The sequence below is a fragment of the Rhinolophus ferrumequinum genome, assembly GCF_004115265.2.
Source record: "Rhinolophus ferrumequinum isolate MPI-CBG mRhiFer1 chromosome 5 unlocalized genomic scaffold, mRhiFer1_v1.p scaffold_110_arrow_ctg1, whole genome shotgun sequence".
In the NCBI taxonomy this organism is placed as follows: Eukaryota; Metazoa; Chordata; class Mammalia; order Chiroptera; family Rhinolophidae; genus Rhinolophus; species Rhinolophus ferrumequinum.
The window spans coordinates 4,657,817-4,677,682 of record NW_022680355.1 but is presented as its reverse complement, the minus strand read 5'-3'; the positions used below and the strand labels follow the sequence as shown (position 1 = coordinate 4,677,682).

Here is a 19,866-nt window from a genome sequence, read left to right as displayed (position 1 = left end):
TCCCATTGGCCTATATGTCTGTCTTTACGTCAATTGTACACTCTTAATTACTGTAACTTTGTCACTAGTTTTTATATAAGGGAGTGTGAGGGCTATAACTTGGTTCTTTTTCAAGATTGTTTTTGTTATTTGGGGTCCTTTGAGAGTCTATATACATTTTAAGATGGAAATTATTATTTCTGCAAAAAACATTCTTAGAACTTTGATAGGAATTACATTGAATCTGTGGATTGCTTTGATTAGTGTTCACATGTAAACAATATGAATTCTTCCAATCCATGAACAAAAGATGTCTTTCCATTTGTGTCTTTTTAAATTTCTTTCAGCAACAATTTCTAGTTTTCTATGTACGTGTCTTTTGTCTCGTTTATTACTATTTCTTTCTGTTTGATGCTATTGTAAATGGAATTATTTTCTTACTTCCGTTTTAAAATTGTTCATTGTTAGTGTACAGAAACGCAACGGATTTTTATGTGTTCACTTTGAATTCTGCAACTTTGCTGAATTTGCTTATTCTAACAATTTTTTTGGTACAATTTTTTGGGTTTTCTACATTTAAGATCACATGTTCTGTGAACAGAGATAATTTTACTTGTTCATTTTCCAATTTGAATGCCTTTTATTAATTTTTCTTATCTAATTACTCTGGCTGGGACTTCCAGTACTTTGTTGATAGAAGTAATGAAAAAGGGCATTCTTGTCTTGTTCCTTATCTTAGGAAAAGATTTCAGTCTTTCACCATTGAGTAAGATGTTAGCTGTGCGTTTTTCATGCCTAGTTTATTGTGTTGAGGTAGTTTCCTTCTATTCCAAGTTTGTTAAGTGTTGCCTGTTTAAGGAAAGGAACCCATTACATAGTTACAAAAGTTTTCATATAATTCATTTTTACTATTTAGAAAATTATTTTCTACAAGTAGATAACACAGAAAAACATTTTCACAAAGAATTATCACCTTTACTCTCATTAAGTGTAAAAAATAATGGCCAGTTCCTGCAAAGGATGAAATGAATCTAAATATACTAATTAAACGAAAGTAAAATTTTATTATACTCAAAAGTAAATTTCTTTTTTTTCTTTTTTTTTTAATTAAAGTTTATTGGGGTGACAATTGTTAGTAAAGTTACATAGATTTCAGGTGTACAATTCTGTAATACATTATCTATAAATCCCATTGTGTGTTCACCACCCAGAGTCAGTTCTCCTTCCATCACCATATATCTGATCCCTTTTACCCTCATCTACCACCTCCCACCCCCCTTACCCTCTGGTAACCACTAAACTATTGTCTGTGTCTACGAGTTTGTTTTTTTTTTTTTCTCATTTGTTTGTCTTGTTCTTTTGTTGTTTTTGGTTTATATACCACATATCAGTGAAATCATATGGTTCTCTGCTTTTTCTGTCTGACTTATTTCGCTTAGCATTATATTCTCAAGATCTATCCATGTTGTCATAAATCATAAATTGTCTTATTTCATCTTTTCTTACCGTCAAATAGTATTCCATTGTGTATATATACCACAACTTCTTTATCCATGCATCTATCGAAGGACATTTTGGTTGGTTCCATGTCTTGGCCACCGTAAATAAAGCTGCAATGAACATTGGAGTACACGTGTCTTTATGGAGAAATGTTTTCAGATTTTTTGGGTAGATACCCAGGAGAGGGATTGCTGGGTCATATGGTAATTCTATTCGTAATTTTTTGAGGAACCTCCACACTGCCTTCCATAGCGACTGCACCAGTCTGCATTCCCACTAAAAGTGTATGAAGGTTGCTTTTTCTCCACAGCCTCTCCAGCACTTGTTACTATTTGTCTTGTTGATGATAGCCATTCTAACTGGGGTGAGGTGATAACTCATTGTGGTTTTTATTTGCATTTGTCTGATGATTAGTGATGTTGAGCATTTTTTCATATGTCTATTTGCCATTTGTATGTCCTCTTTGGAGAAATGTCTCTTCAGGTCCTCTGCCCATTTTTCAATTGGGTTGTTTGTTTTTCAAAAGTAAATTTCAATGACAGATTGCTGTTTTTTGGCTTGGTGATTTGAAAATATTAATGTTTACCAGGAAATGTTTGTTATCTTTCACACTGAATTAATTGTAATATTGTCATTGAGACAGAAACTGGAAGAACCCTAATTCACAAAGGTATGAAATAGCAAATGGAATTAGCACTTTTATAGCCCACACCCAAATTATCCAATGTTACTTAGGTTGGATTTTTGTCATACAGTTGCCTTTACCCTCAAATCATTGAGCACAGCTCTGGCAGTAATTGCATCATTGATGATATCTATGTAAATGAGAAAAGAATTACCAAATATTGTTTTACCTTTAACATTGTTTAAGATTAGTAACCTTCAAAGGAGGCCTCTAGTGTTTGGTTCTGGTGATTTCTGAAGAGATATGGACAAAGTGTGACATTCACTGCAATCTGCAACAGCATACACACAAGTGTCATAAATGTTGCAATGTTTACATGTAATTCTCTATTCCAGAGTAGCAGCTTGGCCAGAAGATCTGATGGCTTTTTTAGTAGTTTCTACGGTAGTGACTACAGGGCCCTGAATAGAAAATTATATCTCTTGCATGGAAAAACCTTTCCATCAAGTAAACTAATTCGGGAATAAATGAACTCCTGTCATTTTCTATTGTGAAATAGGTTTTCAATTTCTCTCAAAATAATTAAAATTTCTCTTCCAACTCCATTCACGCATTTCAAGACTTGTTAACTGGAAAGTCACAATTATTTCTGGGTGGTGGAGAGCATTATATTCTATCCCTATTTCTTTGATGGAAGCTTATTTAACAGCTGTGATTCAAGGTCCTTGCTTTCATAAATTTGATAACTTTGACAACAGAATGCAAACCTTCTCTCAGGATTCCTAGCCAAGGCTTTAGTGTCAACATGCACATGTAGAAATGATGCTTATTGACAAAGAGAAAAGGTATGTAGGATGACAATCTCGGCAAAAGTTCTATCTGTATACAGAAATCATCTTCAGAAGACATTTTGCTTGCAGAAGAAAGAGTTCATCATTTGATGTCACCAAGGTATCACTGAAATTTTCAAAGCGAGCTCACAAACTGAATGTCCTTCTTGGATGACATCAACTTGCACACTTGAGCCACGAAACCAGAGCAGACTGCACTGCAAGACTGAGCCGTTTCATTGAATTCTATGGCGAAAGAAAACAGTGCACTTCATAATTCCTCCAATCATTCATTCAGCCAGTCAGTAAACCAGTAATCAGTCAGTTTACCTAATATTTATTGACCGTATGTGCTAATCCGTCTTCTGGAAAATGAGAACTAGATAAATTTCCTGCCCTCATGGACCTAACATTTTGCTTTTTATGACATCCTTCAAAAGATTAAAGAAACAGTTTGCAGCTACAGAAAGATGACATCATTTCATAACGGCATGTTTATTTTATTAATAGTTTTATTAAAGTCTCACCGAAACACATGACTCCGTCAAGTTCGCTCTGTTACACAGCTTCTTTTGTTGGAATCATGATAGAAATCCTGTAGGATTGGTCAAGGTAAAAATTCCAGTCAGGTTTGAACCTCTCCTTTAGGAGAAGGATTCATTGTCCAGGCAATTTTCAGAATGCAGTGAGAATGCTTCTTCAGTCTGTTGCTTTCATGTTTTCACATACTCAGAAATGAAAGAACAATCTATATTGCACTCGGTTCATTTTTTTCTTTCATGTTTCCATTGTCAATTTGAACAAAAATAGTCCATGACTGTGACACAATTTTAGACATCAAAATCTGTTAAGGAAAATGATTTATGCTACACGACTTTGCACAAAGCATGCAAGTCATCCAACATTATCAAGAGCAGGGGTTCCTGATAGTGTTATTTGACGTGAAAAGCGTTCTATGAAGACTGTTAAAAATAGCAGAAGGAATCTATTCAGCACATATACAAAAAAAAAAAAAAAGAAAGAAAAATCCCCACCTCAAAGGCCCTCTGATCACATCCTTTGGAGCAAGGTTAATATTAGCTCTCTTGCAAAAAACAATACTGCTTAAGAAAAAACAAAGTTAGTGTAGAAATAATACAAAGCCTTTGTAAATATTTACTTTAACTAAAATAAAATGATAAAACTCTAAACAGACATTCATGCTATTTTATTATTAGTCCAAGTGGATACTTCCAATTTCCATTTGTTATCCTTTGCTCGCTGGAAAACTTTCAGACTTTCCACCAACAGCAAAACTTTTTTTTTTTTATTAAAGTATATTGTGGTGACAGTTGTTAGTAAAGTTACATAGGTTTCAGGTGTACATTTCTGTAATACATCATCTATATATCACATTGTGTGTTCACCATCCAGAGTCAGTTCTCTTTCCATCACCATATATTTGATCCCTGTTACCCTCATCAAAATAAGTCAGATAGGAAAAGTAGAGAACCATATGATTTCACTGATATGTGGTATATAAAACTGAAAACAACAAAAGAACAAAACAAATAACTGAAGAAACAAAAACTCATAGACACAGACAACAGTTCAGTGGTTACCAGATAAGGAGGGCAGGGGGTGGTAGATGAACAAAAGTTTTAACAAGGAGTTTGTAATTCATTTTCTGTGCACACAGAGATTTACAATCTTTGTTAAAATAGTCCAAGCCTTCTTGAGTTTGTGATTCCACCCTTCCTGACTCCCCTCTCCCTATGTGTTATCTTCTCCTGCCTCTGGTTTTGCCCCACACCAGTTATTCTTTGGCATATCTCAGTGGCCTTTCAACATAAACATTGAAACCAGCGTGCAGTTCTGTAGACTCAGGTTTTATCCTGTCTTTGTCTTTATAAAATCTGCATTGTTATCCATTTTATCTAACTTTTCCATTCATTCCATTCTACAGGATATTTTCTACTCTATTCTGACAGGCACCTCCTTTTCCAGTTTACCTCAACAAAAGTATCCTGCAATTGTGCAAATCACACATAGCAAATCTGAAAGTACTTGGGTTGACAATAAAGTACAGATAAATAAAATTGCCTATAGTCAAATCTTATTGAAAGGAAACTGTGAAAGAGATTTCTGTACATATTCTGACATTAGTAACTAATGAGGAGTTTTATTTAGAAACAATATATTTTATAATGTCCTCTAAAGTTGTCCAATGCATGAAAACCAGATTCCATAATCATTGTTTTAAGCCCTCAGGTTACTCATACTTCAAACGTGGGAAGGATAGAAACCACAGTTTGAGTCTTGGGTCACCATTAATTCACCACATATCCTTGAGCTCTTAGCTTCTTGGCTTAGGGTCTCCCCTCCTTCACATTTACAAAAACGAGGCTTTTGACTTAGAAGAGCTTGAGGGCTTTCCTTCTCTATGAAATAATGGTTCTAAGGTTGTCACCACATACCAGAAAAGACCAAAGGATCTACAGAGACATTAAAGCAAAATGGTACTAATGAGTACCCAATGCAATAAACAAAAAAGATATTTTGCTATTTTTCATTGTGCTTAAGTTATTCTATGAAATTAGGGTAAATATCATAGGACTCAAAACCATATCATCCATTTATGCCAAGACGAGAATCTGTGAAATTTTCTAATTTTCATCAGCTAGACTCTACATATTTATTATTATCAGGTCCTAATCCCCAATGTGGTGGTATTTGGATATGGGGCCTTTGAGATTTGACTGGGTCATGAAGATGAAGACCTCAAGAGAGTTTAGTGCCCTTAAAGGAGGAGACACTAGAGATGACCTCTCTGTCATGTGAGGACGTGGCAAGAAGAGAGCTGTCTGCAAACCAGGAAGTGGGCCCTTATCACACAACGAATCTGCCAGAACCTTGATATTGGACTTCCCAGCTGCCAGAACTGTGAGAAATAAATGTTTGTTGTTTAAGCCTCCCAGTCTACGGTATTTGTTATGGTAGCCCAAACTATGTCACTACGGTAAACAGGATTTTTAAGTGTGTTTATTGTTTCATAACAACATGCTGTAAAAATGTAGTGAGATAAATGTTGCACATGAAGTCTCACATTTCACTGTTTCAATATTTTAGCTTCAAGTACTTCAATGAAGCAAATACTTTTAAAAGTAGTTGATATTTATGCCATTCTAGTAAAGAAATCATATTTTACTTAATGTCTGATTGAACACTATCACCTCTCAGTTTTTGAAAATGTTCCTCTATGGTAACTTTCACATATTTCACATATAAATTTAGATTTATATGAAGTGAATACATTAAAAAACAAACAAACAAAAAAAACAAATGTTGTTCCTAAATTCAAAAAGTTTGTAAAAGAAATTAGGTAGAATCTCAAATCTTTATGATATACTCCATCAAATCAAAGTATAAAAAAAGATTTTTATCTCCTTATAAAGAGACTATAATGAATGGAAAAGTTCTTAAGCATGACATGTAGGTAAGGGGAAAAAATATTTGATTAACAATATATTTTTCTCTTTTGAATCACAGTAAAGTTAGAGTAAATTAGCTCTAAAAGTGAATTATACACAACAGTTAATTTTAATGCTAACTTCAGGTATGCAAAAGTAATTAAGTATATTTTCTGGAAACACTGCAGTGGTAGGGATCCACTGAATGGGATATATTCAACACTGTAGCAACAGTATGTTTGGTTATCTTCTGGTTCATTTGGATTTGAATGTAACAACGTAAGTAATACAACTGTCTTTATTGTTAAGAAAAATAAAGCAGAATAATGCTTTTGTGTATCAGATAATTTGGAGCAATTGCTAGAAGAAAGGGTAGACTATCTCTGGACTTAGTATTGACTCTGATATTAAAATTAATAAATAAAAATAAAAGAGAATGAAGAAGAGACCAGGAAATGAGGATCAGTTTGGAAGGAGACAATGTAGCACTTGGAACATGATTTAAAAAATAAATAAATAAAACAGACCAATACCACAACATTTATTTCCCTGGCTCAGGATATCAATAAATGCTAACACAGAGGACTTGCCAACACTAAAACCAAATAATTGTTACACCAAAAAATTTGTTTTCTTGCTCACTATATATTAAGTGCTCAATAGCGTGTGTAAATAGAATTTATTCCATTGGGAAGATTCAGTCTTCCTAAACCTAATATCTTAAAACAAACAAACAAACAAACAAACAAACAAACAAAAAGAAACATGAGTCTTTTGGTATTCTTGAAAAGAGGTCCATCATGCAAAATAAGAACATTCTCAAAAATCAATCAATAGAATCAGCTGCATCTGAAATTCAACTTCAGCTATGCCAATTTCTTTAAGAAAGTGAACATATTAATCTATTTCTTTAAAGGTCACACCACTTGGATGTTAAAGACGGACACAGATTGATTTTTTTGTGACTACTTTCACATCATTATAAAGCTAGCTTTTAAAAAAAATCTCATCTGTAAGTTTAGCATCACAAATTTTCATGAGAGAAATTGCATGGCCATTATTATCCCTTCACAATATTTCCCCCCTAGTGTGATATACAAAAGAAACTCACACTTTAAAGTGATTCGCAGTTTTATCTACAGGTTATGGTCCACATTTTAAATAAAATACAAAAGTGGAAGCTTCTCAGAAATGAAAATGAAAAGCGAAAAAGCCGAAAGGTGATCTCCCAATGTAACATTTAAAATGAAATCTATTTATTCGACAGATTTATTCCTTCACTTTCATCCAAGACTGCCAGTTATTAGAATCTTTCATGCAGCCGAGACCTTTCCCACCCAGTGACTTTTCTCCTTCTTTCACATTAACCTTTTCCCTGAAGCAGGACGATGCATGTTCTCACAGCAATTGTGCTACAGGAAGCTTCATAGAGATTAGTAATGGAATGAAGGGACTTTGCTCTTCTTGTCAAATCACCTGAGTGGTTCCTCTTTTTTGCTCACCAGAGAAGCCAGCAAAGGGCTTTCCCAGACAGGCCAGAGAAAGGGAGAGAAAGGGCAGCACACCCACATTTACAATCTCTGGGGAAACTGGACAAATATTAATGAATCCCTGTCTTTGGTTGTGCTTTGTATCCAGTAGTTACTAACTGTGTGACAGTTATCCCAAATTATGGGAGAAAAATCATGAGCCTGTTTTCTTCAACAGAGAAGAAATTTTTCAGTAATCACTTTTCTTGCTTTTAATGTAATAATCACTGAATATGTAAATAGAAAGCCAACCACAAAAATTGAATATGTAGAACCTTATTTCCACAGAAGAAAATGAAGAATTCTGTCAACACTAATTAACATAGTGTCTGAATAAAATTAGAAAATATGTTTGAGTAAAATACTCAAATGCTAGATTCATGCCTCCAGATAACTGAGTCAATAGTTATTGTGAACCAACAATGAACCCACTTAAGTTTATGACAGTATTGTTTATGAAAGGTGATTGCATGTAAGAATGGCCTAGTTGTATTGGTGACATGCAGTATTCCTGGATGTCATATGGCTATAGAAACTACAGACATGTACATGTACATTTCTTTACCCATGTCTTCCCTTGATGAGCAGTTTCCTTTTTATTGCTATGACACCAGAAAGCAATGGAGTATTTTCCCACCTGTGAGAGCTGGTTTGTCTCACTTTAAGACCTCTTATAATAAAGTGGAGGTTCAAGATCACACAATTAGTAGATGGTTTATCCAGGATCCAAATCTAGGTCCTGCCCTCTCTGAAGCTTATGTTCTTTCCTCCACCCAGAATGAAAGAATACAAGCCAGAGCTGTGCTCCGTGTGTTTTTGGGACCAATTCGTTTGGTGGTACCATCCTCTCAGCAAAAAGAAAGTCTCCCCATCCCATCTCAGGTTCATTTCAAATGTTTTCATACTGAATTCAAACTGAAGCTCTTAATTCCCATCACAGCCTTTTAAAGCTGCAGTGAGGCTCTTCTATAAAATTTTGTTTCACTGATATAACATTAAAAGCTACATGTCCGCTTATCACTCTTTTTGCATAATCAGTAAAGACTGTGTTAAAATCCATTCGATCCAATTAGAATCTTTGCGATTTACTATTGCTTCATCAGTGTAATTTTTATTTAGGGACCTGTCTCTTTAATGAAAATACTATTTTTGTTTCTGATTTACACGACAAGCTTATCAATGAAAGCCACGCAGGGCCCGTATCTAGCTGCTTGACCCCGGGCTGCTCATCACCCCTGCAGTAAAGCTGTACCAAAACTGGAGGAAAGAGAGGGATGGAACTTACATTGCTGCTCATCACTCTTGTCCCCACACTGATCTGTGAAGTCACACACATTGTCAAGCGCCACGGACACCCCGTTGTCACACTGAAAGGCCTCTGTTCCTTGCTGAACCAGTGTAGCGAGGAAAAGCCAGGAAATCCAAGGGACACCAAAAGCTTCATTCTTTGGGAATGCTAACATCCTGGCCAGGCAGGAGCGCGTTATTTGATGGCTATTATAGATCAGGCCGTTGTATTAGGTGAGCCTGTAATTAGAAACATTCTCTGGTTAGTCTTTGTTTATCAGATTTGCCTCTTACGAGTGGATACTATTGCCAACTATCTACAACTCTAAGAAATGACTCCCAAGGCAGTTCATTTACCCTTTCAGAGGAGTGTCTTTAGAAAATAATTAACTTGAGCTGTTGTATCATGTCTATATCTAGATAAACATGGATGTTTATTGCCTAACGTATGCCATGTTTAAACAACGCAAGCCTTTATGATCATGCTATCTCCTGAAAGAATTTTTTTTTTAATGCTAAGCACATAAATGGGGGAAAAAACACAATAAAATTATAAATAACATAGAAATGTTCTATATTAATTCCTATGCTTACTTAACCAGATTCAGGTGATTCAGAACATTATTGTGGCTACTAAAACTTATCCAAATATTTCAGGCTCAATTATTAAAAATGCTCTGTGAGAATGAAATGCTTATCCTTTATGATTAAATAGAAATCCCACATTGCTTTTTTAGATAAATTGAGAAAAACAGAATTTTAAAACTGGAAAGGACCATGGAGATTATTATTTTACAAATCACATAACTTAGCCTCAAGGCAGTTAAGGGATATATATAAGGAAGTACAATAAGTTGGTGTTAGCAACTAGAATTCAAATATCCTATCGCCAAGTGCAGTGGTCTTTCTTCTAGCTTCCACGGATGCTGCTGCCAATTCATCTTTATTTGCTTTTCCAAGTCAAACATGTAATTTCAGATGCATATTCAGAATGCATAATGTGCTGAAATTTAGAACACACTGACATATTAATAATAAAGTTCTATGAAGCTGAATAATTATAGAAGTTATATGATGTTGAATATTCAAAACATTCCTTTACATCTGATGTCTTTAAGGCATATTAAAGTTCTTTTTCAAGTACTTTCTTTTAATTTCTACAATATAACTGCAAGAGACAAAGACAGCCCATGAGATTATAGGAAGCAATTAGAGAATGTCAAGTGGAGAATGTCCCCATAGATCAGGAACAAAGAATGCATCTGCACATTTAAAGAAAATGTTGGGAAGTGAGATTTTTCCCTCTAAGATGTGGGCATTGAGGCATCTAGGAGGAAAATCCATAATTTTATCCTATCATTGAGCACTACACATAATGTAACATTTCATTGCTCTGTGCTTCATTCCAATTTCATAAATATTTATTCTCCGTACTTCTCTGTTTTGTAAATGAATATTAAGTAATATTAAGTAATACCTTGCCTACTTGTCTTTGTGTGTGTGTGTGTTAAATGTTGATTATCCTTACATTTCCACACTTAGACCTCTTCGCTGTTCAGATTAGACATTTTTCACTTTTTTTCTAGGCTTTCTCTTCATGCTCATTATCTATACAGTGTTGTCTCACAAACCTGTATCTGAAGTCCTGATATACGTTGCTCAAACCTTTATCTTAAGTCATCTCCCTCAGTATACACACACATAACACACAGACAGCCTAACTGACATGTCTCCTTGAATCAAAAACTAAATTCATCTTCCTTTTCTCCACCCAACCAATCAGCTACCACTCCCGTATTCTATATTTCAACGAATGGCATCTTCTTCTATCCAACTTCCCAAGCCAGGACTCTGTATGTTGGTCCTAGACCACTCTCACTCCCTTTACCTATCAATCATCAAGTCTTGTGCATTCTTTACTTCAGTTGAACACTCCATCAATTCTCATCTCAGCCACACCCCGAACCAGATGTCTCTCCTACCCACTCTCCAGGCAGAGTCATCATTTTTAGGCACAAACCCACCCTACATGTTTCCTTCTGAAATCAGTATAAACATCATACTACTTAGCATGGCTTACAAACAGAGCTTACCTTTTGAAGTTCACTGCTTATTCCACCCTCCCTTATGTTCTTAGTCACAACTTGACTAAACTACTGCACTGGCAGAGCTCTGAACATGTCATCTCTACCCTCCAGATCTGAGATCCCTTCCCCACTCCAGTCACCAAGTTAATACTACTTATTCTTGATTTTTGAGCTGAGAGGACTTTCTGTCAAGTATCTTTGCTGATTTTCCCAGGCTGCGTTAAATCTCATTCCTGGGACCCCCTCACAGCTTCTATTCTAATTTACCTTAGCACTTACAGGTCAGGTACTATCCTATCTGTTTACTGCAGGGCTTCCTCCACGAGTCTATAAAAATGAAGCAGGACTGTGACTTTCTCACTATTGCATCCGCAGTGACTGGCACAGCTCCTGGAAGACAGTAGTTGCTCAATAGGTAATTGCTGATTAAATGGAATTAATGAGGGCTTACAATCATTTCCACTTCTGCTAGGCACACATAAATGATCGCAATGAAGATGTGAATTTTAAAATGCTGCTACATAAAGGATATATAATTATTGTGTTCAGTGTTGCTTTTCCATCTCTAAATTTGTTCTATTTTAAAAGTCTGTTTAGATTTTGAAATTGCAATTTCCTGTTATATTGGCAATGCACTCCACCGTCCACCTCCCCACCCCGTACTAAATAAGTACATGATTGTATCATGTCAAAGCCCATTTCAGGGTCTCCTCAGAAGGGAAGAGGGAGAAAAAGTAAAAAAGTATAACGAAGTAAACAAACAGAAACATTTCAATTTTACACCCTAATTCTGAATGCAGGTCTTATAACATTTTATAGTGAACATAATATGTTCACTACATTCCTTTTTTTTAATCACATATTTTGTTTCTGTCATAGTTATTTATTGCCTAGTTTCAGCTGAGAAACTCTTTTATTAACTGTTATTGTCTACTAAAAATAACATTACCCTATACTATTTCAACTGTCATTCATCATTTAGATAAGAAACGAACTAGAATGACGGCACCCAAAGCAAATCAGTATAATATGGTAGTATAATATTTTACAAAGCAAATTTTTATTTTGTTGCCAAAAGATAAAATTATGTTGAGTTGATAATTTCCTTATCACTTTCTCTCTACATGTACCAAAAGGAGCAAGGAATAAACTGATACTGATAGCAACCATGGTTATTTTTGTCCAGTTTATTAAGAAAGGGAAAAAAGCTTTATAAATCCCAGTGCTCTAACACTATGCTGGGTGCATCACACACATGGCTTAATTATATCCAAAATACCCTCTTCCATTGTATCCTACTTTTATTTTAAAAACTATTAGTCAGTTGTCCAAGATCACATGATTATTAAATGAAGGAGCTTGGATAAGAACCCAAGATAGAAAAAAATGACCGTATAATTTTAATTAAATTATAGTTGGCCAATGAACAACCCATGAGTTAGGGGCACTGATCCCCTGTGCTATTGAAAATCCATGTATAACTTTGGATTGTCCCAAAACTTAACTACTAACAGCCTACTGTTGACCGGAAGCCTTACCAATAACATAACCAGTGGATTAATACATGTTTTATATGTTATACTGTATTTTTACAATAAAGTAAGCTAGAGATAAGAATGCTATTAAGAAAATCATAAAGAAGAGAAAAAGACATTTATAATACTGTATGTATTTATTTTTAAAATCCCCATATAAGTGGACCCACACAGTTCAGACCCATGTTGTTCCAAGGGTCAACCATATATTGCCAACACTTTTCATGAGGAGTCTCTGTGTGAGAATTCCAAAAGTCAAAATATTAAAAAGTGACAGAGTAAACTCATTTAAATTCAATACACTGTTTTGTCTTTTTAAAAAGATTGAGCATCTACTTTATGCTAGACATTGTGGGTCGGGGAGAGGAAGATAGGAGAGATATAATGAAGAGTAAGACAATGTCCCTGACTTAGTATTTATAACCTGGGGAGAGCATAGAAGACATTTATTAAAAATGTACAAAAACTACTTCTAGTTTTGGCTAAAAAAATAGTGGATTATTTTTTCTATTAAAAAAAGTAAGCTAACTCATAGGCTTCAAAAAAGTTAGATGTTAGGTGGAGAGGAATATAAAATGGTTTTAAATATATAACTGAGTCCTGAACCTGCAAAATGTAAAGCAAATAAATTCCAAGGGTTGAAAAGGAGGTAGGAGGAGACAGAGTCAACATAACAGAGTTTATAATTGAATGAACATCCTAAAGAATACGTTAAGGAAAATTCTAGAATGCAAAATAATAATTGAAAGAAGGTATAAAATACAAGAAGAAGTGGTAAGTAAAGACTGAAGCTATACTACAGATAAAAGCAACCTAGAACACTAATCTTGAAAGTTGAACTGAGAAAGGTAATAAAAGGAGTAGAATCTACAAAAAAATATATATAGGAAATTAGAACTGATATCCTTGCATTACACTAGCGGAACAATTTGCTATGAAAAAATTCCTGGTACTTTCAGTAAGGCACTTGAGGATTCCCATAGAATATCATCACTCAAATAAGTGCTCAGAGTGAGAAATTAACTGGAAAATGACAAACAACTCTTTATGACATAGAGTCAGCACAAATAATCACAGCAAAGGTGCAACAAGATACCCAAAGACTCCATATATTGGCATTATGTGATAGTGAATATAAAATAATTATGTATCAAGTCTTAAAAAGATTAAATTTTAAAAATAAGCACAAGGAAGGAGAGACTAGGCATGATTTTGTAAAAGTGACCAGGAAAAATATAATCATTGGAAATGAAAATACTGTGGATGGTAAAAATAGGAAAACTAAATAAATACAGGATGTAGTGAATTTGGAAGAGAGATATGAAAAAATTGCACAAAATGCAACATCAGAGATGCATGCAAGTATGATACATTTAGTTTAAGAGCCTGGAACGTAGAATGATAGAGTGCAACATATGTCTAAATGTAACTTGTATGGGGAGATAAAAGAGAAAATAAGGAAAGGCAATATTTGAAGCAAGCATTTTCCAGAAATGAAGAAAATCATAAACTCTAAGAATCAGGGTATAGTATAAATAAAAGGAAATATTCAGCTAGATATTTTGTAGTTAACTTGAAGAATTCTAAGGAAAAAATGAAGTTTTTAAAGGCAAGTAGAGAGACAAATCATACTATCTACAAAGGAATATCATTTACACTGGCATTTAACTTCTCAACAGCAACAACGTAAGCAAGTAAGATAGTGGCAAGTGTGGCAAATGTAAGATAGTGGAATAATGTTTTTCTTGTGATGACAAAAAAATTATAGTTGAACTTCAATTTAGTAGCAACCTAAGCCTTAATTCAGGTTAGGGGACAAAATAAAAAAAATTTTGAGATGATTAATAACTGAGAGTTTATTTCCAACAGACCTCCAACTGATGAATATAGTTTAAATTCTGCATGCAACAATAATACATAGAAATAAAATACGAGTTCATAAAACTAGTTTCAATATATTTCAAAGACTCAGTGCTACACAGATGACTTTCTCTGGGGGCAATGACATTTAGTGTAAAATCAGAAAAGAAAAAAGAAAAAAAATTTAAATGACAAGGCATTGTGAACAAATGACCTGCTCCGTTCTGGTCCCGTGTACACTGCTTCCACTGGTGATGGAGTGCTGCTTGGCACATCAGATTTATGACGTGGTGGATTATATTATACTCACTTTGTTCTGAGCAGCTCAAGTGGCAGAGTCATTGCCGTCACATTATCAAGAATTTAGTCTCAATCTGGCCCCAATAGCTATTTCTCAGAGGAGAATAACTATTTTCTGGCTTTCCTCCAAAATTACAGGCACCTACAACGTGATTCTCTTACAGATCTGGACACAGTTCTATGAAGCATATGCATCTCCCACAGATCCTTGCATGGCAGTCCGGGAACCATGTTTTAGGTACCACACCGCCTTATGTTTTCTCTGATTTAGAGTTAGCTTCCAAAATTCAAATAGGCAACCAAACTTTCTGTGTCTTTCTTGGAGGTATAAGGTTCAAGATGCAGTAAGTTGTCTTGCTTTGAGGGTTACCTTCATTCCCAGAACTTTGTGAAGGTACCAGAACCATACAGAGCCATTGGGTTTATCCTCCAACCTCCTTCATATACAGGTTTCATCAAAGTCCTTAGGGAACCTGCTAATCCATGCTGACCAGCTTCTGTCAGCATAACTCTGTGTCTGTAAATGATGGGCATGATGTCCTGTGTGATAGGGAGACAATCGAGGCATCTTCAGAACACATTACAACTCGAAGCAAGTGAGTTGATTGTGTTCTGACGTCCAGTGGTGAAAGTACATTGTTGTTCTTCCTAATTGAAAACAAAATATTTCTAGCATTCTCTGCCTATTGAAGAAAACCAATACATGTACCTCACTGACAGTTACACAGGGTCTTTGCTGATTTGTTTCAGTAAAGAAACTGGGTCTGGAAGAGAAGCTGTTATCAGAGTCACAATCTGACTATACTTTCAATAATCCTCCATTATTTTCCAAGACCCATTCGCCCTCTGCTAAGGACAAAAGGGCAGGTCGAATTAGGAGGTAACAGGAAGTAGAGCCAAAGGCGGCACCAATCTCTGCAATTCCCCTGAGGTAGGGCTCCCTGGTGTTTGTTCCTATCTACCGTGTTTCCCTGAAAATAAGACCGGGTCTTATATTAAGTTTTCCTCCAAAAGACGCATTAGGGCTTATGTTCAGAGGATGTCGTCCTAAAAAATCGTGCTAGGGCTCATTTTCCGGTTAGGTCTTCTTTTTGGGGAAACACGGTAGGCAGAAAAGAGTTAACAGAGCAGGACTGACTGGTGTCCTTAGAAGGCTTACAATGTTGGCTCTTGGTTAGTGCCTGAGAACTTCCATTTTGGGAGGGTCCCACCACTTTAAGTGATAAGAGTGGCTCTCACTGGTCCTGAAATGTTTGTTCACACAGAAGTGCAGTTTATGCTGCCACTTGCTTTCCTTTTGGGTCTGGAATTTTGGTATGTGCCAAGCAGAAGCTGCCTACCTGACCGATCTGCAAAGAAAGTCTCTGAGCATCAGTATCTTAGGATCTCCGTTGGTTGGCACCATTTCACCCATGTTGTCACAATTCGTTGCTGGAATTAAGTGTATCCTGTGTGACTCTACTGGGCGAGGAGTCTGGAAGCTTCCCCTGGTTTCCACCAGACATTTCGCCATGCATCATTTCCTTTGCTAATCTTGCTCTGTATTATTTCACTATAATAAATCTTAGCGGTGAGTATGATTAGGTGCTGAATTTTGTGAGTCTCTCTAGCACATCATTACATCTGGGGATGGTCTTGGGGACCTCCAGACACATTACCATAAAAGATCTCCCTCAGTGGACCAGGAATCAGTGCGAGAATTCTATCAGATGCTAAGTACATGTATTCCCACTACCCATCCAGCCACCAGAAAAAATGACCACAGCATGGTTTTACAGAATCTCTGAGCCACTGAGAGGAGACTTGGACATAAATTCCATTCATCACCTAACCTTCATGTGTCCTATGTCTGAATCATAGAACCATGGCGATTTTCTGGATATCTAGGAGTCAATATAAACTTAGAACCACTGTCTATTTACTATTTTCCAGTGAACCATTACCATTAAATAGTACAGGCACCAGACCCCAATGAGTTTTTGCTCATTTGTTTGTTTGTTTTTATCAAACCATGTAGGATTTTAATAAGTGGTCCACCTCTTTTATTCTCACGAGATCCATTAGCCACCAGAGTGCCTGGCTTTGTTGACTATTATGGTAATAGTATAGTAACATGCTAGCCCTGCTTCTGACAATTTAATTTTGTTACTGGCCAGCAATACTTTAAGATTTTATCATCTCCACTGCATCTGAAGTCTAAATAGATCAACTGCTACAGTATTTTGCAAGAATACTTATGGTCTCCTCATCAAAGTTCTTCTAAATGTTTTACTACACAGAGTATTCTAGAATCATGTAGATTGAATTCTAGTTCATGTAGAATAGGAGATAAATAAACAAACCACACCAAAAATCCTATTGGTTACTACTTGTTACTGGTTACCAGACAATCCACCCCAACATTCCTATTTTCCTGAATCTTGAATCCCTGCCTCTTTATTACTGTCATCTCAAATTCATTTAATGTAAGTCTCCACAGAGACGAGGTCTCAAGCAACTGAACTGAGCAATCAGTGAGAACTTGTTGTAGATGCTCAAAAATAAATTTTCAACCCAATTCAAAATTATTTTTGTCCTTACCTAAACCAACCTCCTTATCGTCATATGTAATCCCCATTTTCTCCTGATAGGATTTAGCAAAAAACTGAAATCCTTTCAGTCCTTTGGACTTTTTCTTTATATAAGTTCACAGGTCTGCTCACAGTTCTGGAAGTATTGAGGCTGGTGGGGATGAGACAGGAGGAACATCTGCACATGGGTGGTGATGTCTCCAAATGAGGCGACTGCATCTGCAGACCAGGTGGGACCAGGCTTACCCAGTGCAGGAAGGCCTGCTTCTATTACTGGGGGAAGCTGAGGCGGTGGAGTGCTGGTAAGAAATTAGAGGCACGTGCAGTCACCCAAAGCCTCCCCAAGTCCCCATTCCAATTCTCAGGATACCACACTCGCACAGCCAAGGACCTAACATCTACATAAAAGCTTTGGTGAGTCTACGAATTTAAACTACATTTGAAAATTGCTAAAACAGACTCAGTCTACAAACAAACAAACAAAAAAGGTTAATTTCAGGGAAGTATAAAATTCCCTGGTCTTTTGACCATGCCTTGGCCAAAGATTTAATAGCCCGAGTCTCATTTTCTTTAAAAATTGCACCCACCCAGATACAATCCTTGTATCCCTCATTCTCAACTATAGTTTTCATAGCAGTGACTTGGTCTGCCAAATACTCATCTTCAGTATTCTCGCCCTCAGTGCATATTCGCACAGATGAAATGTTACCACTTTTGCCACAAATTACAGGTCCAAACCTCCTAATGCTAACAGGAGTTTCATTGATTTGAAACCCAATCAGGCCAGATACCCCATCTTAGGTACCACATTTTTTGAGAAGCTGTAGTTAGCAACCATCCTTGCGAACGAGAACATTATCGATCAGGGATGAGCGACACACAATTGAAAGCATCCCCTTAGCTTACGCAGGAAATAATTTATTATCAGCTTTCAGCTTATTTCAAAATCCTATGCAAGTGTTCAAGGGTAAACTTTCAGAGACATTTTTAGGAACAGCTCGCAGATTCCAAAATCACAATTCTGTCTTGGCATTTATTTCTCCAAGGACCTGGATTAACACACTCAGGAGAGGGCACCGAAGTAAATGTCTATAGGAACTTTGGGAAAAGGCTTAGAGAATAATTGTAATCTATATTTTTCATGGGGACCTGGCCACCTTTCAATCAAGGGATTCCAGACATGAAAATTGGCTCAAGTCAGGCCTATATGTATTAGGGAAATTCAACTGACGCTTAATAACTTTGCAAAGAGAAAGCACCAGGCCCAGATGATCACATTGGTGGCCTATACCAAACATTTAAGGAAGAAATTATTTCAATTCTCTACAACCTCCTCCAGAGACTTGCTCAGTGACCGCCAACTTCTCTCCGTTTTTGCTCTGGCTTCCGATTCAGGATCAACCAAAGAAATTCAAGCACGCTCCCCACGCCATCCCGTCACAGGCCTCACTTGTAGTTAGCTAGTCCACCACCAGCTGCCCCATGCCAACAACAGCTGATCAGGGTGTACCTGAAGCCCTCCCCTTTCTTCATTATAAAGCTACCCTACTCCTCTGCCTGACTCGGAGTCTCTGTGCAACTGAAAAAGGCTCACACCCTTGCTAGAGCAAACTGTGAATAAATAGCCTCCATTTATTCTCAGTAGGGTGGCCTTTGTTTATTGCCACACTGGTAAGAGGGTTAACACGCTTGCCCCATGTCACTCTGGCTTTCCTGCCCACTCCGGGAGAGAGGATGCATCGACTCAGAAACTCGGAGATGAAAGTGCTCTAGGTGTGTTTGAACTGTATGAACTCAGTGTGCCCTGCCATTTACATGAATTCTAGCAGCTAGCTGCACTTTTCATCAGCACATAGCACGGCCAGCGTGGGGAGGAGACAGCCAGCTTAAGGAAGGGACAGCTGCCAGTGCACCTGCCAAAAGTAGCAGAGCCCCGCCCATTCCTTTTCCCACAACCAGGATCCCGCCAACACACCCCCGTGGCCCCAGGACAGAGGAGAGCAAGCCAGAAGGTCACCATCCCATCACCCCCTGATGATACCACACCTGCTACAAGCTCTGGTGGTTCCGGTCATTCTGCAGAGCAAGGCACCTCCCTGTGGATGTTCTTATCCCGTGTTTCAGGGTTTAAGGTTTTCCCAGCCAGGGCTCTGACCTTACAATAGCAGACCTGTCTTGCCTGAACATTTAAATGTCTCTGGCGCTCTGCAGCTGTAACTATGAGGTGCCAGTCTCCTGCCCAGCCACATGCATGCCCACTCTCCAGCTGCTGGCTCTCACTCAGCCTTGACGTGTAAGCTAAGGCCTCAGATTCT

At 36.8% G+C, this 19,866-nt stretch overlaps 1 protein-coding gene across 1 annotated transcript in view; it reads right to left on the bottom strand.

The window, feature by feature from the left end:
- Positions 1 to 9,507, bottom strand: part of MALRD1 (MAM and LDL receptor class A domain containing 1) — a 534,334-nt gene extending 524,827 nt beyond the window's left edge. The window contains exon 1 of the mRNA XM_033100523.1: positions 9,198 to 9,507. Within this exon, the coding sequence (XP_032956414.1) occupies positions 9,198 to 9,375 (178 nt within the window). The 5' untranslated portion in view covers positions 9,376 to 9,507. The remainder of the gene's footprint in view (positions 1 to 9,197) is intronic.
- Between the last annotated feature and the right edge of the window lie 10,359 nt (positions 9,508 to 19,866).